At 54.4% G+C, this 22,693-nt stretch overlaps 1 protein-coding gene across 5 annotated transcripts in view; it reads right to left on the bottom strand.

Moving 5' to 3' along the window:
* Positions 1-22,693, bottom strand: part of Dpp6 (dipeptidyl peptidase like 6) — an 847,324-nt gene that overhangs the window by 63,026 nt on the left and 761,605 nt on the right. For all 5 annotated transcript variants that reach the window (XM_048786655.1, XM_048786657.1, XM_048786656.1 and 2 more), the window contains exons 11-16: positions 17,804-17,927; positions 16,423-16,461; positions 10,275-10,382; positions 7,513-7,604; positions 6,745-6,792; positions 5,452-5,570 (exon numbers count right to left, since the gene is read on the bottom strand). In XM_048786655.1, coding sequence (XP_048642612.1) covers positions 5,452-5,570; positions 6,745-6,792; positions 7,513-7,604; positions 10,275-10,382; positions 16,423-16,461; positions 17,804-17,927 — 530 coding nt within the window. The remainder of the gene's footprint in view (positions 1-5,451; positions 5,571-6,744; positions 6,793-7,512; positions 7,605-10,274; positions 10,383-16,422; positions 16,462-17,803; positions 17,928-22,693) is intronic.

Raw genomic sequence — 22,693 nt, forward strand, 5'->3', positions numbered from 1 at the left:
CCCTTTTCCTCTAAGATGTCCCGTTACCGCCGTAAGCCATGGCTCGGGTGGTGTCTTCCTGGAGCCCCTCACTCCTTCCAGGGTGTGAAGGTGAAGCAGTAAAGACACCCCCTTTACCTACCATCCTAGAAAACAGCAAGTACAGCTCTCCCCTGTCTCTCTCTTACACAAGAAGAAATATGAGTCTTGAAGGAGTTTGATTATACCCCCCCAAAAGATATGTCTAAACTCTGGTCTCCTTGAACTGACCTTGTGTGGAGGTCTTGCAGATGTGACCAGGTTAAGTGGAGGTTGTACTGGATCAGGGGCCCTAATCCAGTGACCGGGGCCCTTTTAAGAACATGCAGTTGTGGACATAGACACGGCAGCGAGGCCATGTGAGGACAGGCAGAGGTCAGTGTGACCCTCTGTAAGTCAAGGACCGCCTCGGAGGGCCAGTGACCCTAGGAGCTGGAGAGGGCACAGGGTGGGTTTTCCCTCAGGGGCCACCCTGCTCAGAGCTGCTTTCAGATTCCCACCCACCAGAACTGGGAGGACCTTCTGTGGCTTTAAGCCACCCAGTTATGGCGACTTCTTAGGGTAGACCCAGGAGATGGATTCAGATGGGAACTTGTCCTTTAAGGACAGAACTGGACTTCTCCAGGACCGGAGGTGATGTCCCAGCATGTGGGAGACAGCTCAGGCCTCTCCCACTCTGGGTGTCCCTAGTCATCTAAGATAGCTGGGTTACTGAGTTCCCCACAGCGTCCATTTGGGGAGAACCCACAGACGTTCCCAGGCTGCCCGGGCATCTCCCCACGGTTAACTCCTCCCTCCTGGGAAGGGATAAAGCATCTGAGCCCTGGAAAGCCTCTGAAGAGTGCCCAGGAGTGGACAGGCAGCCCAGGTGTGGGAGTGGGGAGGGCTCGGCTAAGTCAGGGAACGCTGAGGAGTCTGTTTGCGGTGGAGTGTGAACTGGAAGGATCGCAGCAGGAGTTCAGAGGCCAGCCATCAGACAGCTGGAAAGGTACTCTTCAGCCGGAGGAGAGGGACTCAGAGAAGGTGTCTCTGTTACTGCCACCTCACAGGGACATTGACAAGACCCATCGTGCACATGCACCAAAGCCACCAGGCACAGCCAGGAAAGCCATTATAAAACCCTCAGGTGCAGTATTCTGGATGCAGCGGGCTTCACTGCCAGACAACAGGGAGCAGGGAGGAACCCCGGATCCCCCCACAATGGAGACATGAGTCATGTTTGGACCTGGAATGGCCACTGAAGGCTCATGTGTTGAAGGCCTGTCCCCAGTGCAGCAAGGTTCAGGGGCTCTGGGAAGTGATTGGACCCTGACCTCAGCAGGGGATTCACCCTGGTGGCTGCCCAGCTGATGGCATTCCTGGGAAAGGTGGAAACTCCAGGGGGTGGGGCCACGTGGAGGACGGGGCGTGTCCCTGAAGGGTATGGCGTGTCCCTGGCCTTGTCCTTTCCCCTTCCTTCCCTCCTCTCTGCTTCCGGCTGCCCGGCTGAGCAGCTGTCCTCTCCCACACTCCTGCTCTGCCTCACCTCAGGCCTAGAGAGTGAAGCCAGCCAACCTTGGACAGAGGCCCCAAAACCATGGTCGACACAGACCTTTGCTCCCCTGGCCCAGTCTCCCAGGTATTCTGTCCCAGGGATGACGAACAGACCAACACCACACAGGAAAGTTTCCAGAAGGTTCCAGGTCTGGTTTACGAGGGGACCCTCATACCGACATCCAGTGATCACCTAAACCAGGCCTTTTAGAGATGAATACGGGCACTGGCCGGTGGGATCTGGCCGGTGGGCTCTGGCCGGTGGTCAGCAGAATCAGGTGTGACAAGCGTTTCTGAGACTTATCACTCCTATTATAATCTATTTTAATGTAACTGTGCCAAATATAAAAAATTTTTTTTGTTTTTTTAAGTTTGTACTGACACTTAAAAATTAAAAATTATGAATTATAAAGAAACAAAAACACGTCAAACCTTGAGAAACTATAGAAGAAATACCAATGAAAACTAGAGAAGGTCATGAGAGGAGGCTCAGTGGGGAGAGGGGCAGGAAATGCTATAGAATAACTGCACATCAGAGGTCACTGTGCCAGGGACTAATGAAGTCCAGGAGCGCTGACTGCAAACAGGGGACGAGCTATTATCAGCTCCAACTGCAATGGATTCAATGTTCCTCCCCAAAATTCACATGCTGAGCTCCTACCTCCCAGTTATGGTGTCAGGAGACAGGACAAGGTCAAGGGGATGGAGCCCTCATGAACGGGCCCAGAGAGCCCTCGGACCCTCCCCTGCCATATGGGGTTCCCCGGGTGTCAAGCTGGAAGTCTGACACAAGAAGGAGGCCCCACCAGAGCCCCACCGCGCCACACCCTGAGCTTGGACTTCCAGCCTCCAGAACTGCAAGAAATAAGCTCCTGCTGTTTATAAGGCATGCAGTTCCTGGTGCCCAGTGACAGCCACCTGAGATGACACAGACCGGGGTGATGGAGTTTCTGTGCTGAGGACTGCAGTGGAGCTAGGGGCAAGCCCTCCGCAGTGGGAGGCTGCGGAAAGGCAGGAGGCGTCCGTCTGGAAGAAGTTTGTTTTAATTTATTTGTTTTCCCCTGGGCTGTCCTGGTTTCCTGATTTGTACACCTAACAGGACGCCCAGCCCTGGAGTCCTAATGTGGTGGGACAGCTGCACGTGTCCACTCTGTCTGGCCTCCTGGTTGGGCTTGTTGGTCTCCATCTAGCTGCTCAGTCCTCTGTCACTCTGCCTGACTGAGCTGGCTGCCGCATGGTGGTGGGATGGCCTCGGATGTGGCGCATTCGCACATCCCTTAACTGGCTGACCTTGCCCGCGTCCTTCCCCGCAGGAGGGGAGGTTCTCAGTCCTCCTTGCACCTGGGAAGCCAGGAAGCCTGGGAATGCTGCCGAGTCAGCGGGCGGAGGGGGCGACAGCTGCCTCCAGGGCCAGCAGTGGACAAGCCAGTCCTGTCCAGGGTTTCCAGGGTCTCTCAGAGTAGCTCTGGGTGTGACGGAGATAAATGGGAGAGGAAAGGGAATTCCCCAATTCCTGCTTGGGCTGCAGGGCTGGGAGATGTGGGGAAAAGTAAGTCACTTAGATTGTCTTTGGCTCTGGAATGGGCTTCTCAAATGTTTCCCCATGGCCTGTCCTCAGCCTATGCCTCCTGGACTGCACCCCACGCGGCCCTACTCCAGCTGCCCACCACTCCAAGTGCTGCCTCCCCAGGAAGCTCCCCTCCATCCTGCTCCCCAGCCACGGTCCCACGGGAGCCCGCTGGCTAGATGGCCTTCTCCTGGGAAGTCCACCGCAGTGGGTCTTGCCCCTCGTGGCCACTCCCTTACCAGGGGTCGGGGCTCGGCCTCAGGCCTCTGAGCCAACTCCAGCTGCTCAGAGCTGGCCTGTGTCCCCTCCTTTTGTTTGTATGTCTGTAAATTTATGCCTTTTTAGAAACTCTTTTTTAAAAGTGGGTTTTCATTCAGTTTGGGGGGTTATATTATGTGGTCATTCAAGTTACTTCAGCCAAAAAGTAAACTGATCTATAAAATTCTACTTAACTAGGAGCTAGGAGTGAAGACTGCACGAGGCCCAGAGTCCAATTCCCCGTGACACACACAAACACACACTCACACACACACACACTCACTCACACACACACAGATGTACACACAATTTAAAGAGTGATTTTGTAGAGAAGAGGGCTGGTTTACGTTTGTGTTTAAGTTAAAGCAACAGGTCAAATATTTAAATAGATTTCTAAATGGTCCAGAAAATTCTGAGGCAGTAACTCTAAGATCAATGGAGACTTCAGTTTGTTTCTTCAGGGCTGGGAGTGAAGCCTGGCCTTGTGGCTCCAGGGGACCAGTCTGTCACGTTTCCCGCCTCTGTGCCTTATAACCCTCTGAGTTGCCACGATTTGCTATTTCAGGCAGATGATGTTGTGGGACCGAGAGACCCAGATCAGGTCCTCCCTGGGTCACCGACTCACCGGGAGTCGGGGACCCCTCTTAACCTCTGGCCTCAGGCTTGCCATCTGACAAATGAGGGGTCAGCTACACCTCGAGTTCTTTCCTCCTAGAGCATCCCCTGGGTGATGCTCCGGGGTTTGCTTCCCAGGGGGCACAGGAAAGGGGACTGCGATGGTTAAGTGGGACTGTCAGCTGGACTGGATTAAAGGACACCTAGGAGACACTGGGATTGAGAGACTTCTGCGTGTGTCTCTGAGGGTGTTTCCAGAGACGATTGGGACAGCAGACTGAGGGGGAGGACCTGCCTGGAACGTGGGCAGTGCTGTCCACCAGGCCGGGGCCCAGGTGGAAAGCAAAGGAGGACATCTTGCCGGAAGGCGAGCTGCATTCTTCTTGAGCAGGCGCATCCCTTGCTGCCGCCACCCATGCTCGTGGCCCTTGTCCAGTGGTCCTCAGGGTGGACCTCCACACCTTCAGTCTCTGTCCGGGTCCCTCTTGTGCTGAGGCCCAGCTTCCTGACTGAGCAGCTCCTGGTCCCTCCAGCTCCCCAGACTGCGACAGTCACGTGGCACGCCAGCCCCACAGGACACGTACCCTGTTGGTTCTGTTCCTCCAGGACCTGGCTAGCTCAGGGCCCGGGGCTGGGGGAGTCATGCGTTTCAGAATCCCAGCCCCTGGGACCTGCCCTCATCTTGGCAGAGGGTGGAGTGGGCTGGGGAGCAGGGGCATCGGCAGCTTCTCAGAGTTCTAATGACCTGGTGAGAAGGGGGTGCAGTCACAGGTGCCTCTGCCAACAGGCTGTCCAGGTGCTGCTCGGCACCCTGACCGTGATGTCTGAAACTCGAGTGAGCTCCCGGTGAACTGGCCCCATCTCCGCCAGGCCTCTCCTACAGGCGTGTTCGCGCCCAGGTGTGCTCTGGGCGGGCCACGCTCCTCTTTGAGAGCTCTTTTCCTGGGATCACCTGTTTTATTCTTGCCTTCTCGTGGGTTCACCTCTCAGCTGCACAAGATGTGAGAACAGATGCGCAGACTTCCCTGCACCTTCCCGGGCCCGTGGCCTATCTGGTGCTCTGACCGGTGTGGTAGAGCACTCGCATGCTCGGGATCAATCAACAATCAGTTGGGTCATAGGGTACATGCTTCTGACACTCTGTGTATAATCTCAACCCTTCATAGGCCCCAAATGTTCATCGTTGAAATTGTTCTACATCTTTATAGATGGCCCAGTTTCACCAACATGTAAGAGACCGCAGCCAGCTCAGGGGCTCGTTATGGACATCAGGAGGTAAACTGTGGGATGCACTGGCTTTGCCCTGAGGAGCCAAGACCATCATGAGACCATGAGCACCGTGGCCCTCGGCAGGACCCGTCCCTGTCCTGCAACACATGATGCTCCTACCCCACGGCCCCCGCCTGCAGCTGTGCCCTGCAGACGCAGCACCCCCGGCCTGGGCTCCGGGGCACACTCACCTTCACACTTGAGCAGGAAGAAGTCCGAGTTGTGGCTGAAGGAGGCGCTGAAGTAGGTGCAGTTCTCAACCAGGTCGCAGGACAGACACTGCCTGTTGAAGCTGCCCACCGTGTTGGCGCTGCGAGAGCAGAGACGCTGTGAACCAGAGCCCGGCACACGGCCGCAACCTGGCAGATGGCTCCTGCGAGGGCGGCTGTGGTCCCTGCTGCTGACCTTCTGGGCCTTGTCCTGTCAGTCCCCTGCCTGGGCCCTGGGAGACCCCCCCCCCACGTCTTGCCCACACCTTGGCTCCTGGGACTGGGTGTACTTGGTCACCTATGGCTCTGTGTGGCCTGGTATGAGGACAGCCATGGTCCAGTACCCGTGCTCCACAACCGCATGTGCTACTCTCTGAGTGGACAATTTGGCCATGTGGGGACAACAGAGATGTTGACACACCAGCCGTTCCTCTGAGTGCCAAACACCAGCGTGTGAGAAGCAGGAACTCGTAGACACCAGCCAAACCCAGCTCCGGCTGTTTCCAAAGCCCAAAGCTCCCTAAGGTGTGACACGGTGGCCTTGGTGGTGCCCACCCAGTGGAGCTAGGTGAGTGGGGACCGATTTGAAGATAGCACCCAGGCCCACCCTGGTCAAGTACAACTTCGGGTCCAGAAGGCCTAACGTGTATCCCCAAATGGAAAGATGCAGAGATGCCCGGTCCCTGGAGGAAGCGCTCCTCAGCACACCGCCTGGGCAGGGTCCACTCTGACCCCAGATTCCAGAACGGAGCCTATCCGGGCAAGCGTGGAGATACTTCAGGGCAGCTTCAACCACACACCTTACTGGATGCCGCTGGCGGCTGCCTCCCCTCCATTTATGAATTTGGGAACTGCCTGATTTCAGTGACCCTAGCAGAGGAGCGGTGATGTCGGGTCTATGGAGAGAAGCAGCCTGCGATGGCGGGTGCTTGCCACCCTCTGCCAGGGTTCGACTCTCAGCACAGAGCGGGGGGCCACAGGCCGTGGCTCCAGCCCTCTGGTCTACACTGGGGGGGTGCCCTCTCCAGCAGCCTGTTGTGGTCTCCTTCTGGTTGGGAGGTGCCCAGGGGGTGCCGACTGTCCCTCTTCACCTGTGCCACCCTGGCAGGAAGCACCTGGGGCCAGTTTCACTTCAGAGCCCCAAGTTTCCTCCCAAGAGAACGTGACCAGGCCTGGGTGTTTCTCATCATGTCTCTCCTTGCGGCTAGACTCCTTCCCTGCCTCCCTGCTCCCATGTGCAAGGGGGGTTCTGCAGGCGGGAGGAGCCGGGGCTACCTGTAGAGCTGTCGTCTCCGCGGCAGGTCCTCCGTGCTCAGGAAGTAGCTGTGAAGAGGGCAAGGCCACAGGTTAGTGTGCCGCAGGGCGTCTGCCCTCACACAGCCCCCGGGACCTGGGGGCCATGGGACACAACAGTGGGGGGCCTTGGGGCCCGAGGTGTCTCCTGCACCGCCTTCTCCTCAGTGCAGGGTCCTGCTGCAGCCGGTGAGGGTGCGGGGAGGTGCCCCTGGATTCGGATGTGGGGATGTCTTGTGACCCTCTAGGGGGCAAGGGCCGAGGACACCTTTTACAAGGTCTCACCCACGACCCTGCAAGCTTTCAGGGCTTGAGCAGGGAGGGGAGCAGCGCGGGTAAGCGTGGGCCGGGGTCTCCGGGGTCTTCCTCACCAGCCAGGTGACTGCAGTAAATCCCTTGGCTTCCCCAGCCCCCTCCCTCTTGGAGGTGGGAGAGCAGCGAGCCCCTCCGGCCGTGACTGTGTCAGGGAGATAATGCTGCGGAGCCCTGGGCTCAGGGCCAGCACACCCTGGGCCACTCCCAGGACTGTAGCCCCCACCAGCAGCACCGCAGGGCTGTGGTGAAAGTGTCACCATGGCAGGGAGCCTTGCACTTTGGAAGTCCAGGACGCCTGTCAGGGGAGGCTGGAGTGAGTGCCACCGTCTAGGACAGAAGGGGCTCGGTGCCTTTCCCTGCACCACCAACAGGATGGGACTAGAGATAGCAGAGGCCCCGGCCAGCAGGGAGGGCCCAGCAGCCGCGCTCACTCACATCTTATTCCGCTTCTCATCATAGGACAGGATCTTGGTCACGTCCCAGTCCCCGGAGGTGATGGACTGGATGTTGTCATTGCTGCTGTTGGGCTGAAACACAGACAGGCATCAGGAGAGAGGGGCTGGGCCCCAGGCTCGAGCCACACAGAGGAAGGCAGTGCCTGCCCTGCCACTGCTGGCCTCCGCAAGGCCTGGCTGGAAGAGGCCTTCCTGTCCCACCCTCCCGGGTACCAGCATCCCAGTTCCTCCGACCAGCATCTCCCGGAGAGGCAGGTGTGTGTGCTGCTGATGTTGTATCTCTGACATCTGTGAACCTACTGAGCAGAGTTCTTCCTCCAAGGGCCGCGGAGGGAGGAAAGGGGGAATGTGCGGAAATGGATGAGATCAGGCAAGAGAAAGGAGATAGGCAAAGGAGGGAGGAAGCCAGGCCCCATGGTGCGCGCCTGTAACCCCAGTGGCTTGGGAGGCTGAGGCAGGAGGACAGCAAGTTCAAGGTCAGTCTCAGCAACTTCGTGAGGCCCTGTCTCAAAATACAAAAAATAAAAAAGTGCTGGGGATGTGGTTCAGTGATTAAGTGCTCCTGGGTTCAATCCCCAGTACCAAAACAAAGCACCCAAAACAAACTCCTCTAGTAATTCAAGAGATGCAAATCAAAACGACTCTAAGATTTCATCTCACTCCATGCAGAATGTCAATTATCAAGAATACAAGCAATAGTAAGTGTTGGCGAGGATGTGGGGGAAAAGGCACACTCATACACTGCTGGTAGGACTGCAAATTGGTGCAGCCAATATGGAAAGCAGTATGGAGATTCCTTAGAAAACGTGGAATGGAACCACCATTTGACCCAGCTATCCCTCTCCTTGGTTTATACCCAAAGGACTTAAAAACAGCATATTACAGGGGCACAGCCACATCAAGGTTTACAGCAGCTCAATTCACAATAGCTAAACTGTGAAGCCAACCTAGATGCCCTTCAGTGGATGAGTGGATAAAGAAACTGTGGTATATACACAGCGGAATATTGCTCAGCATTAAAAGAGAATAAAATCATGGCGTTTGCAGGTAAATGGATGGAGTTGGACAATATCATGCTAAGTGAAGTTAGCCAATCCCAAAGTCCAAAGACCCAATGTTCTCCCTATTATGGGTGCTGACCCATAATAGGGGGCTGTGGGGAGAAATTGATTGGGCATAGGGGAGGCAGGGAAGGGAAGCGTGCGTGGAGACGGGAAGAATGGGGCATGAGGTGGACATTGTTACCTAGGTACACGTGTGGCTGACTGACCATGTGGTGCGATGCGACATTGTGTACAGCCAGAGAATGGAAAGCTGTGCTCTGTTTGTGCACAAGGAATCAAAATGCGTTCTGCTGTCATGTTAACTAATTAGAACAAATTTTTAAAAAGTCAAAAAAAGAAAAACTGGAGGGAAGGAGGGGCAGCGTGGCTTGGTCACTCTCTGTGCCCTTGCCAAGGACAGGGTAGAGCAGAGTAGCTGATGATCCCATGTGCCCCACCCCAGTGCCTCAGTGCCCAGCACCATCATGGCAACAGTGGGTCACCAGGGGAGTGGCAGGAGAATGTCTCCATGGTGACTTGGGTGTGAGGTGCAGCTGGGCAGCTGTTTTGGGCTGCTGGTGCCATGAGAGGCGGATACCACGACAGGGATGCCACAGTGGAGATCACTCAGGTGACAGGCCTGGGGCCAACCCCAGGACACAGACATGGGAGCTGGGAGATGGAAGGCCCTGGGAGGTCCAGGGATGCTGAGCTCCAAAGCAAAGGGGCAGGCAGGGCGTGGGCACCTGGGTGAGGGGAGACCTTCTTCCTGCTGAATGTCAACAGGGTCCCCAGCAAACGCAGAGGCCAGGGTGGAAGGAACACATCTAAAATTCTTGACCTTGTTTGCAATGTCCCCACAGGAGAAAACAAAGGCATCTGGGGCCATAGAACCAAGACCACAGAAGCGAGTGGATGACAAGGTTTCACGGAGATTCTTCAAGTCACGTGATTAAGTGGTCTGAAGCCCAGATGCCAGCGCCTGACCCCTGCAGTAGACGTGATTTGTACCCAGGGAGGTGCAGGTGTCTCCCTCAGCACCCCAGGGCCCCTGGGGGCGGTGCTCCTTCCCGGAGTTTCCTTTTGAAACTGATTTCACAAGCTCCTATTTGCAGAATGTTTCTTATTAACGCTTTCCCTAAGTTCCTATTTACCTGCCCTGACCCTTCATAACTTTAGATGGTTCCCCAAATGGGACCCACACACAGAGGACGGGGTCTGTGATCAGGGACATGCCACTCCTGCATCTCCAGTTTCAGAGAAGAGTTCCTAAGGTTCCGCGTGAGGCAACGAGGCCTCTTAGGGTCACCTCTGAGCAGGGGACTGTATTTGCCAGGATGCACACTTTCGAGTCAAAATTCATGTCTATTAATTTCTGAGGTCACTGCTCAGGGGCGCTCCTACCCAACCACTGAAGCCCAGAGTCAGGTGTTTGAACAGGGTCCCCTCTGCCATTGCCAGATGTGTCACACGCTCACACTTGTGCCCTGGAGCATTAATGCCAAGAGCAAAGCTCCACCCGCTGCCCTGCTCAGAACCTCTACCCAGGACAAGTGCAGCCTTCTGCCCCCGCCTCGGGAGCCCAGCCTGAGTGTCAGCAGCCTGGGGTCCCCTGGGGCCCTTGGAAAGGACATGTGAGTTTGGCCACGAGAAGCGAGTACCAACAGCACATGCAGCTATGGAAACCAGCAGGACTTACCTGGGATGAGGACACAGTGATGTGGTAGAACTTTCCTCGTCCCCCCTGTGGGATCGCTCTGACAAAGAAAAACTTTCGGCCATCCTTGGAGAACACTGGCTCTTCATTCTGCACACAGAGTCAACAGACCAAGTCAACACAGAGCTCTGTCTGATTTTGAAGAGGGTGGACTGGGATAAGACGCACCCTGAGGTACATTTTCTAGGTGATTTCTAAAGAGATGCAGTTGGGAAAACAAGTGCTGTGTGGGGCCTCTCCTTTCCTTGGGGATCATGAGCCAAACGGGGGTTTTCTAGAAGAGACACAAGGGGAAGTTAAGAGGCAGATAAAAAGGCAGCCCTAGTTTCTAAAGCATGGGCCAAGAGCCGAGACTGAGCTCCGGAGCACTCTGTGCTGCGGCCCCCAAACACACGCTGCAAACCCCGGGGACTGCAGTTCCTGCAGTGGCTTCTCTCACACACCAGGAGGAGCACGATTCTGAGCAATCGCAACCTCCCTCTGCCTTTCAATCCTTTAATTCTTTTCCCTAATAAAAACCAGCCCACGCAGGGCATGGTGGCCCGTGTCTGCAATCCCAGGGGCTCAGGAGGCTGAGGCAGGAAGACGGCCAGTTCAAAGCCAGCCTCAGCAACTTAGCCAGGGCCTAAGTAACTCAGTGAGTCCCTGTCTCTAAATAAAATGTAAACAAGGGCTGGGGATGGGGCTCAGTGGTTAAGCACCCCTGGGTTCAATCCTGGAATCAAAAAAAAAAAAATAGAAAGAAAGAAAAAAAAATCCACCACATACTGAATAGCCCATCAAGAAGAAGGAAAAAAACCAAAAACAGGACAAATTCTATATATTCCAAAGTGTAGGCTAGAGGAAGGCTCACCAGGGCTCCCCTCTCCAGGGAAGTTCAGCACAAGGCAGAACCGTGTCAGCAAGTGAGCCTGGAAAGACTGTCACTTTTTCCTGGAAACAACCAGCATCTCCCGTCTCCCCTGGGCTGGCCCCTGGATTCCAGACCAGAGGGGTGTATTGTCACTTCGTCTCTGTCCTCAGGCCCCCTAGCACTGAGCTGCCAGTCGCTCAGCCCCAGCCGGCCCCAGCAGGGTGGCTGTCACTTTGATGGGTGAAAGGGGATTTCGCAACAGCAGCATCTCCGTCTCTCTGAGGCTCACGGTTGAGAGTTTCCATCCGTGAACACCAATTAGTTGGCTACCCATCTATTTCCTGACTCCAGGAGCTCCATGCGGATGCAGGGATGAGGACAAATGGTCAACACACCCAGCTGGCACGGGAACTCATTTCCCCGAAGTGAATGAACATATGCAAATATGATGTGCCCAGAGAAATCAACTAACGTGATTAAAATGACATTTAATCTTCATGAATATTTGCAATAAAATGAAACCTTTAATCTGCAAATATTGATTTTTCTATTTAGAGCTGGAAGTGGGGTATTTAAAAGCACAGGGAGTGGAAAGACCAGCCATTAACTGGCCTTTCTCCATGGACTTCTGTTTGCCAACAGCAGGACGGACGAGGCGGTATTCCTCATTTTCTGGGGGGAAATGTTTGTACTTTTGGCAGAGATTAAATGTGGTATAATTAATTCTGGCCAGAGGCATTGTGTTTACAACGAGAAAGCCTCGGCATTGGGACGCGACCTTTCGGGCTCCATGGAAACCCTCCGTGGTACACCAGCAAAGGCCCCTGCCCCGAGGGCTGCTCTCGGACTCCGCTCCCGTGTGGGGAATGTGGCTAGTGCGAAGCCCAGGGCTTCCTCACCGGGGTCTGGATTTCAGTCCTGGCTCTGCTTCTCCTTTGATCTGGGGGAACCTTCGAAGTCTCTCTGGTATGGCTCCTGGCTCCCAGGACTCCATTCACAGCAGGTCCATTTAGAAGGAGTCCTTGTATCGGCGGGACACCTTCTCTGGGCTCTTTGGAGCATTTCTGCCAATTCTTTCCATGATTCACATATATTTGTCTTGTCCAAGCTCCCAGCCCAAATCTTGAAACCACAAACCCTAAATCTGGTTAAGGAAACAGACCCACAGGACTAACTTCAAGCAGAATGACAGGCTCAGGTGCTGGGCTGTGGAGACCTCGGGGGTGGACGGAGGGCACTGGCCATTGCTCTGGGTGTTCTTGGAGTCCAGGGAACTTGCTGGCATCCACACAGGTCTTCGCCTCTTCTTTTTGGCTCCCCTCTGTGGGTTTTGCTGCACTCTGAGAAGTGCAGGACACGAGGCCCAGAGAGCGCTAGCGGTGCTGCTGTGGTTCACCCAGAGGTGCTGCAACAGGGGCCTGGACACTGGTTCCTCTGGGCAGACAGGAGGTCTCAGGCCTGCAGGACTTCCTACCTCGTCTCTCCTACACTGTCTGAGCAAGCTCCGGTGACCCATTGGAGATGATGTTCGAGGGACTGTGGCCTCAGCGTGGGTCTCCCTTGATGGTTCCTGCAGACCTCTGCTATGTGCCCCTGAGCCTGAAGAAGCAGCCACCAGCTTGGTGGCAGTAGACGGCAAGTCCAGACTTAGTTCCTAAGTCACCCTCCAGCACATCACGGCACCTTGCAGGATGCAGAAACAGGACAGATTATCTTTGAAAAGCAGGGTGCACAAATTCTTTCCTTTAGGGAAGAAGGGGGCAACGAGAAGCTGTTTGCATCTGGATCTCACCAGGGAGCCATGGCCTCCACACAGATGCATGGTCTTAGGATGTCCAGACATGTCCCCTCTCCTCTTGCTGTGGCCCCAGCACAGCATCTGGGAGAATGTTTCTCTAACAGAACGTGAGGCTTTAAACTAAGGGCTACTTGTATAGTTTAAGCTTTTGTTTATTATAATGTTAGCTGTTTGCTACTAAATGCCTTAAAGTTTACCTTTTAAAACCAAAAGAGTGATTATTTTTATCTATGCAACTTTCAAGTGCTGAGTTGCTTGGCTGGGAAGGACCTGGTTTCTGAATCCCATTCAGGATGTCCACCCTGTGCCTGGGTTGGTGTCCATGAGAAATGCAGTCAATAAAACCAGAAAAGTCCAGCTGGTGATCTTGGCTCCAAGGCCTCTCTGCAGCACTGAGGAAAAGAGGAGCAGAGGACAGATGGATGGTCGGTCCCCAGCCCCTGAGGACCATGCACTGCTGTCCATCCAGGAGTGAATCCCTGGTGTCGGCCAGGAGGCTGGGCTCCCCAGGAGCACTCTGGGAGATGGACAGGGAAGCAGGAGTGGGAGCCTCTCTCCTGTCTTCCATCAGCCTCTCCTGCCCTCCACCAGTGACCACTGCTGTTAGTCCCCACTCCCCCAGCACCTGGTGACCCCGCAGTCTTCTGAGTTAAGGAACTTGCTGACCCTGGACACTTTGTGGGAATGGAATCATATCACAGGTGGCGTTTGTGTCTGGCTCCTTTCCCGGTCACAGCCAGAAGGTGGAAACCACCCCAAATGCCCACCTTTCCTTTGTCTCTTGATGGACGGTTGACTCCTTACCTTGCCTGCGGTGAATAACGCCGCCATGAACACAGGAGCTCCGATGTCTCTTCAGCGTTTTTACTCCATGCCCTTTGGCTCTCGCCCAGAATGGGATTTCTGGATCACACGCAGGTCCATTTTAGTTGTTCCAGAAGGCTCCATGCTGCTTCCCTAAGGCCTTTGATAACTTCCACTCCTGTTCCCTTCCTCCACACCCTCTCCAGTTCCTGACAAGTGCCATTCCACCAGACCCGAGGCACAGCTCCTTGAGATTTCAATTTGCATTTTCTGATGACAATGACTTTGAGCCTTTTAAACACACCTGTTGGCGATCTTTTAAACATACCTGTGTCTCCCTTTGAGGAACGTCTGTTCAGATCACTTGCCCATCTTTGGACGGAGCTTCTTGGTCTCTCCCTACTGAGTTGTCTGGGATCCTTAGGTGGTGGGGCTGAACCCTGCGTCGGGCTGCAGGCTTTCCTCCTGTCGGGCAGGTCACCTCTTCCCCCTGAGGTCTCCTGGGCCATGCAGGGCTTTCAGTTGGATGCAATCCCATTTCTCTACTGTGGCTCTCATTGCCTGGGCTCTTAGGTTTGAATCCAGAACACTATCGCCCAGCCCAGTGGTCATGGAGCTTCCCCGTGTTCTCTGCTAGTGGTTGGGTGGCCTCAGGTCTTACGTTGGAGTCTGCAATGCCCTTGGAGGAGGTCTTCTCCCGACTCCTGCCTCCCCTCCCCCACGCCGTTTTGTTCCACTGATGGAGAGTCTGTTCCACCACCGCCATGCCGTTTGGTCACGATGGTCACGTTTTGCCACTACGGCTTCCAGGTGTGTTTTGGAGTCAGACGGTGTGATCTCTCCAGCTTGTGATCTTCACTCAGGATTGCTTTGACAATTCAGGGTCTTTTGTGGCTTCATGTGAATTTTAAGGTTGTTTTTTTCTATTTTTAAGAAAACGATCACTGATGGTTTTAATAATTGATTTCTAAATACTTATTAAACATAAAACTATATAGATAATGGATACTTAAAAATGATTCTTTCAACTGATATTTAAAAATGACGTTTCAACTGATAACATGAAAATATCACTTTTGATAGCAGGTGCTTGGTCCAGGTGGCATTCAACAACTTTCGGTTGCTCAGTCTTAGGGTTCCTGAGTTTTCTCTCATTCTTGATAACTTCTTGGCTTGGACTTGGCACCCAAATTTGGTCCCAGGGAAACGAAAGTGGTCCCACTGAACCTTTCCTCTTTCGTATCAGAAAAAAGATGTGTTTAAAGTAGCCATGTCCATTTGTGAGGTCTCTCTCCCTGTGATAATTAACAGAATCCGTGACTGATCGCTAGCTCCACAATTAACGAAGCACATAGCAGTCTGAGCGCTAGAATGTTCTTGGAGGGCCTCTGATGATAGTTTTATTGTCCAACTTTAGTTATTTTTCATAAGTAGAAGGTACTGTTTCAATAGAAAAGCGTGTTTGTACTATTCCACAATAATCCTTGAGGATTTTAAGACAATTTTATTCCTTAGTTGGGATAAGAAGAAAGAACATATCTAAAAAATTTTCCTACCTGTTCCTTCTAAAGCAAGAGCTTGGAAGGAGACAAAAAGAGCTGAAGAAAGAAAACACCAGTTGTTACGGTTTGGATCTTGATGTCCCTCCTGAGCTCCCTGTGGAAGGCCCAGTCCCTGGTGCAGCCGTGTTCGGAGGTGGGTTGGGGGTGACTGGATCTTGAGGGCTCTGACCTCAGCAGTGGGGTGATCCATTGGTGGATTCAGGCTCCACGGGCTTGCGGGGAGGGCCTTCGTTACCAAAGCAAGCTCTCTCTGCTTCGCGGGCACCAGGAGGCCAGCAGCTCTACTCATCACGAGCTCCTGGATACATGGCACCGTCTCACCTGGGGCCACAGCAGTTGGCCCCGCCACCAGGGACTGTGAACTCTGAAACCACGAGCCAAAATAGACCTTTCCTCCTTACACACTGGTGCGCTCAAGCATTTTGCTACGAAAATGGACACAGTAGTGCTGAGGGTTTCTTGTGTGTGAGTTTATTGTTTATTTTTAAAGTATTGTCACAGGCTGACTTACCCCAGCTTCTCCCAACCTCTCTTGATTGGTGTGTGAGTGTGTGTGTGTGTGTGTGTGTGTGCGTGCACTTGCCACGCCCCAGTCCTGGTCTTTCTAGGCTCGAGCTCCCACAGCCTGTTCTAACGACCTGACTTTATCTGAAGGTTAAAGAGCTCCTGAAGGCTGTGAGGAGGGGCCTGGTGAGTCTCAACGGTGTCCCCTTTGGGTCAGACATCGACAAGACCACCCCAGGAATAAGCAGGAGTCTTGACCAGGCTGCCCTTCTCATGAGCAGCGTGGCTCACGTTGGCAATCTTCATGGACTCATCATTCTGGGTTCACCCAGGGACCGCATTAGAGAACCTCCGTCTCTCCAACACTCTGTCCCAAAGAGCAGCGATTTTCTACTGTCTCCAGGGAACTCAGCTTCTGCAGTCCTGCCCTGGGGGCTTCCAGTGAGAAGGGGAAGAGCCTCACTGCCCTCCCATCCCGGGAGCCTTGCACACTTCTGTGCTCCTGGCTGGGGAGCCCCGTGTGCCTGGGCGGGAGAAGCCGTGGGAAGGGACAGACTCGGGCCTGCAGAGGGCTCGGGAGGGATGACAGCACTCCTCAGGGACAGTTACCTGTCTGTGCAGCCAAGCTTCACTTTCATCCTCGTGTTTCTGAAAGGAAATAAGAGCATTAGAGAGGGTTTGGTGTTGTTCGCGCTGCGTGGTCAACAGTGCAGAAAGCAATCTGTTCTCCTGCACGGCGGCTTCGCGAGCACGGGCAGCGCGGCAGAGGCAGAGGAGGCGCCCCCTCTCCTCCTGTGGCTCAGTGCCAAACACAAGTGTCCTTGAACAAGAAGAGAGCCACTGTCCCTGACGACAAGTGCAATCCCCGCCAGAGAGGAATCCCACGGAAGACGGTGGCATTTACTCCACTTGGTGTCACACTGGCCAGCGGTGTGTCCCTCTGGTGGTCACTGCTGACCAGGCGTGTGCCCGCTTACAGGCAAAGCTCGGGTGCTGCGCTGCTCTAGGGTTCTGGTGTGTACAGAGGAACACTGTCAAATAATCTAATCTGACGCTCTAAGGAGCAATACTGGTGGGTTGAAACCCTTTGAAAGTGTTAAAATATGAGAAAAGATCTCACAGGATTGCACAGAAAGATGCACCAACAAAAACAAAGCCCCAAACACAGGGAGAAGCTGTTGGGCACACTTGATGCCATCCCAGGGCACCAGGGGCTGGCACAGGCCTGCCCACGGGCTCCTTGGTGGCTGCTTTTCAGCCTGGGGATTCTGGGTGGGAGGAGGGCTGTAGGTGACACATGCTGATTGGGCACAGAGAAGATGTGTCCAGCCTCCGGCTCCCGGAGAAGCCCCTCAGAACAAACCAGAACCTCCAAATGAGATAAGAGGCAAGGAAATCCCTGACCAACTGGAAACAAGTCACCGGGGTAGCCCAGCCACTGCCTGCACCACCCAGGTGGGGATGTCCCAGCCCTAAGGTCACTTTCCATTCCCAGAGTTTCTGAAAGGCCTGGCTGAGTGTGTTCACGGGGCTCAGAACTTGAGGCCAGGGACCTGCGCTCCGGGCTGACCAGCCCTGTGGCTGCAGTGTCCAGCCTGGAGGGGCGGCCTGCCTTTCTTGACTCTACCACGTGCTGTCACCCAGGCTCTTGGACATCTTGCTGGGGCTGCGTGTACTGGGGAGGGAGGAGCCTGCCTCTGGGTTGAGTGGAGGAGACGGCAGCAGAAAAGGGCCCTCCAGGCTGAGGGACACTGCACCGGGGCTCCCGCCCAAGCCTGTCCTTTCCCCTCCTGGAGCATCAACTAGAAAGCTGGGCTCCTCCGCAACTCAGTGGTAGAGACCAGGGTCTGCAGGTGCTGCAAGGAGGGATCCGGTGGCCAGGTCGCAGGGATCCTGGGCTTTCGCAGCAGTCCCAGAGTAGCCCACCAGGTGGCACCAGAGCCAGCCCAGCCAGGGGCCACCTGTGAACTCCTCCGGAGCCTCCGCCTACCTTTGTGCACACCCCTGTGGTGGCATCGCACAGGGTCAGGATGGACACGTTCTGCGCGCGGTTCAGCCAGGTCACAGCCACCTTGGTGCTGGTCGCCCACTTCACCATGGTGATGTAGTACTCCCTGCAAACACGGAAAGGCACAGAGTGAGCAGCCTTGTGGGAGCACAGGAGACCAGGAGCCTGTCACACCACAGCCCTGGGTACAGGGTCCATGACCATAATGTGTGGCGACAGAGGCTGCTGCAGTTCTAGAATGGGTTTGTCAAGAATGCAGGAGGACACAGAATCGTGTGGGCAGCCAGGCACTCTGAGACAGCCACTGCCTGCACCACCCAGGTGGGGATGTCCCAGCCCTGAGGTCACCCACTGGACATGGTGTACTGCTGATCTGGGCTTCATCCACAGGCAAATGCCCAACTCCAGAGGCAGTGGTGGGGAGGGATGAGAGGCAGGGTGGAGAAAGAGCCAGGCAGGGGAGAGAGAGGGGCCAGAGAGGGGCTTCCTGGAGACCCCAGCTCCCAGCTAATGAGGGCTGCCACGGCTCTGCTGTGCCCTCCTCTTCCTTAAAGTCAAAATACCCAGTGGCGTTCTCTGTCGGACTGGGGATGCTGGCTCTTGCTTCAGGTGAACTTGGTTTGATCTCCTAAGTGTTACATAAGAAGGAAACTGGGGCTTTGGGTCACTCTTTCACCCAGAGCTTTCTAAAAAAGTGTGACCCCTCTCCCCAATCTTACATTTAAGAAGAAGAAAATGTCAGGAAACTAAGTGCCCAAAAGGAGTCGCGGGTGAATGCCAAGAATGTTCTAGAAGCCAGCTAACACTGTTCAATCACCTACACCAACGTATCAGTAATGAGATCTACTGTTTAGAACCACTACTTTGTGGTCTTACAAGACCTTTTATCACTAAAAGCTGTGGTGCATCTCACGCAACAGGGGAGAGGCCTCACTGCACAGAATAGTAACCCTAACAGAAAGGTCTCAACAGCCAGACGCCTAGAGCCAGCCCTCGTCAACCAGGAAATCAAATCGCTGAGGGCCTCGTGTTGCCCAGATCTACCTGCTAACAACTGAGTTTTCAATAACGCCCTAAATCAAGGGTACATGCCAATGAGGAGTCTCCAAGCAGAGGGAGTCTGACCCTGGTGGTCCCCAGCATGGGGCCAGGAGGGGCTCTGGACCTGCCCATGCTGGGAATTTGCAGAGGACATGGTGGTGAGTAGCACCCCAGATACGTGCACAAAGAGCCTGGCACTTGGGCATAGTTTACAATGCGTGGCTCAATCCATGATTTTCAAGACGCAGCCAGTTGTGTTCACACCACCTGCTCCCCAGCCTGCAGGCCCTGCTCCCCGTAAACGGGCTGGGTGTTTACCAGGTCTGTGACCTCCCTCTGTCCTCTGCCCTGGCTTCTGCTCCAACAGACAATGTGCTCTTTGGGCCTCATTTCCCAAGGTCCCAGCAGTTTCACTGCTCTAGGGCTGGAGCAGCGTTTATGAAGATGGAATTTGTTATCTCTCTGAACATCTGTAGCCATAAACATTTTACTTCACTTTGATCCTTAAAAATATCTCAAGATCTGAGCTCAGGACTTGCTTCACATGGAACAAGTTCTATCTTACGCGGTACCACAGCCGGTCTTCCAGTCTGCATGGGATTAAAGGGCTCTGGGAACAACGGACAGGAGTGACTGATGGCCTGGGAGCTGCTTCCCTGTCCAGGAAGTCTGCACCCAGGCTGCCTGTGAAGCCCCACGGGCACCGTGTTCACTCTGCCAGCACACGTTGCGTGGGCATGAAATCAAGAAGGAAAGGGAAGAGCCCCAGGGTGACGGATTTTCCCCAAGACCCTCAAACTGAGTAGGGACAAGTCTAGTTTTACTTCCATTTGTTGGAAACATCCTGTGTGTCTTCCTGTTTTTTAGGGTGGTGTTCTGCACAGTCTTCTTCATAGGGGTCAAATAGGCCTGTGTGTTATTGTCAACTTTCTATGTCCTAATTTTGCATATGAAACATCATAAATTGAAATTCATGGGTGGATGCAAACCTCCTTTTGGTAACCAAATCCCTAGCAATACTGTTGGGACAAGTCATCAAGAATGTCCCGTGGGGAGCTTGGGCTGCAGCCGGGTCCTGGGGCAGCGGTAGCAACTCCGAGGCCAACCTAGCTGTTCTCCGGCTCACACTTGAAGTCCTCGGTCACCAAACGCCTAAGGCAGCACAAGCTTCCTGCATGGAGCCAGGGCAAGGTGAGGATACCGCCCTGGAGAGGCCACCTCCAGAAGTGGCAGCCACACCATTTCTTTCTCTGAATGTTGTGAAACACCTGCTACTGAATGGGGTGCTACCTCCTCTTCTGTTTTCACTTCTCTAGTTGGGAGGAAGGTAGCTGAATGGGGGGGAGGTCACTGTACTAAGAATGAGGCTCCAGCCTGCCCAGTTCCCAGGGAGCCTTCGCTGGTGTGGTGACCTCCTGGCTGGTGTGTGACCTTGGCTGGTGTGGTGACCTCCTGGCTGGTGACCTGGCTGGTGTGGTGACCTCCTGGCTGGGGGTGACCTTGGCTGGTGTGGTGACCTCCTGCCTGGGGTGTGAGCTGGCTGGTGTGGTGACCTCCTGGCTGGGGGGTGACTATGGCTGGTGTGGTGACCCCCTGGCTGGGGTGGGGTAGCTCCTCCCCAGGTCTGAGGAAGCTTTGCATCTACAACTAACTTTACAGGGGACTCCATTGCTCACTTTCTTCATTCATGTGAAATTAAAGATAAACTGTGGCACTTTAGAGAGTTTTATGGTGGTGAAATAGGAGACCTATTTTAAAACCCTGAAACGATAAAAACCAAGAGTCTCTGTAAGGATTATGTAGTAAGAGTTCTTTAAAAGGGAAGCTCTTCAGTCAGCCCTCTGTCTCCCCCCACTGAGCACAGGGGGGTGTCCTGTGGGCATCTGCCCCTCCTCCCACCCATCCTTGTCCAAATGCCCTGGGACCCTTCGCCTGCCTTGCCCTGGGGGTCTTTACATTGATTTCATCAGTGTGCAGAGATGTCCCATCATTTCCTGACCCTAAGAACCGCACTCTGCCATCAGACTCAGTGCCAAGTGAGCTCTGGTCATTTAAAAAAATTTTTTTTTTAGTGATTGAGGACCTTTGTTTTTATTTATTTATTCATATGTGGTGCCGAGAATTGAACCCCGTGCCTCACACATGCTAGGCAAGTGCTCTATCACTAAGCCTCAACCCCAGCGCGAATTCTGGTTATTTTTAAAGAAAACCAAGTGCAGTTGCCACAAGGAAGCTTCACCACCAGGCCTTCAGAGGAGGCCACGGCACCTGGGCGATGCGGCAGGCTCAGTGCCTCCCCAGGGTGACCTCGGACGGAGGGCCTGCTCCTGCTGTGTGAGGTTTGCAGCAGTGGACAGGGCCTGCGTGGTGCTCTGAAGGTGGCCCTGGCTGCTCTGCCACCGTGACTATTTTTAAAAGGACATGTTTTTTCTCTTCCTCTCCCCCTGCTCCTCCCTAATCTCTCCCCCTCTCTAATCTCAGGGGACACAGGGTCACCTTCCTCCCCATCCCAGGAGGTCACCTGCCCCTGAGCACACACCCACCACAGGAACGAAGTGATTCAACTTGGATGGCACCAGAGGGTCTCAGAAATGACTCTCTCCAATTAACAAGTGGATTACCACTCCGACAGAGAACACGACTAGCCTTTGAGTCACTCTTTAAAAGCCCCCTGCTCTCCCTGATGAGCAGCATCCCAAACTCCAGGAAAGGAGTGCCCTGTGCTTCTCCTTTGCTAGTAAAGAAATAAACCTTCCTTTTCCTTTTTCTCAAAACTGTGTCCTTGTTATGTGATTGGCACCGGGGACAGGGACGGAGCTTTGGCACCGGCGGTACCTGCTAACAGAAAGGAGAACCTCTGCACGCGGAAGGCCCGGCAGCGAGGTGCTCCCCGGTGCCTACTGCGCACGGTGTTGGGCTCCGTTTCAAAGCTGTCGGGACAAACAGTCACAGACAGAAGAAAAGGCGTTGGCTGTGACCTCGAGGCTGAGCTGGCTTACACGGCACGGCCACATCAGCGTTCTAGCGTGCAGTGGGGCTGGCTAGCAAGTCCAAGGCGGCCTCTACCAACCTGCGTTATCATGGCCACAAAGACGAGAAGACAACGCGGGAAGTCACGGTGCCGCTGACTGTAGTGCTGGGGCTCTCTCAGAGCAGCACAGAGAAGCCAGGCCCCAGCTGCCCAGGTGCACTCCCCAGGCACACCACGGTCCCCCACAGTCCCATCTGTCCCTCCAAAGTTCTGGGCAGCCTTATAACACAATGGTTTACACGAGAATGAATTTAATACTTTAAAAAGATGTCATTCCAAGTCCTGGGGAAACGAAGATTTCAGCCGCCAACAGGGCCCGAGAAATGGCTTAAGTATTAAAAACAAGAAGGAAGACAATCACCAGGCAAAACTCGCCGCCTGCCCACAGCCATTACCTGAGGTCATTCTACTCTGTACCATGGTCACTTTGAGGTGAGAAGCTGGGGACTCTGACAGGGCTGTGGATAGCTCACACCCACGTATTTCTTCTCACTCCAGAGACTTAGGGGCGGGGTCAGGGAAGGAGTGACACCCACACACCCACAAGGACAGAGGACAGCAGGAGGCCGCAGACTCCAGGGCCTTCCTCCAGACAGAGGGACCAGAGCCACAGGGTGCCCTGCTGGGGGAGGGGTCGACACACTGTGAGCGGAGGCCGGGAGGTGGCCTGGGACTTGCAGCACAGGAAGAACGCCGTGTGCAGGAGATGCAGAGGAGACAGGAGTGTCCCAAGTCTTGGGTCCAAGAGGCCAGAAGGAAGGCAGAACTCACTTGGATCTTTGTTCCACGATCCAGAAGCT

Source organism: Marmota marmota, unplaced genomic scaffold, assembly GCF_001458135.2.
Source record: "Marmota marmota marmota unplaced genomic scaffold, marMar, whole genome shotgun sequence".
In the NCBI taxonomy this organism is placed as follows: domain Eukaryota; kingdom Metazoa; phylum Chordata; class Mammalia; order Rodentia; family Sciuridae; genus Marmota; species Marmota marmota.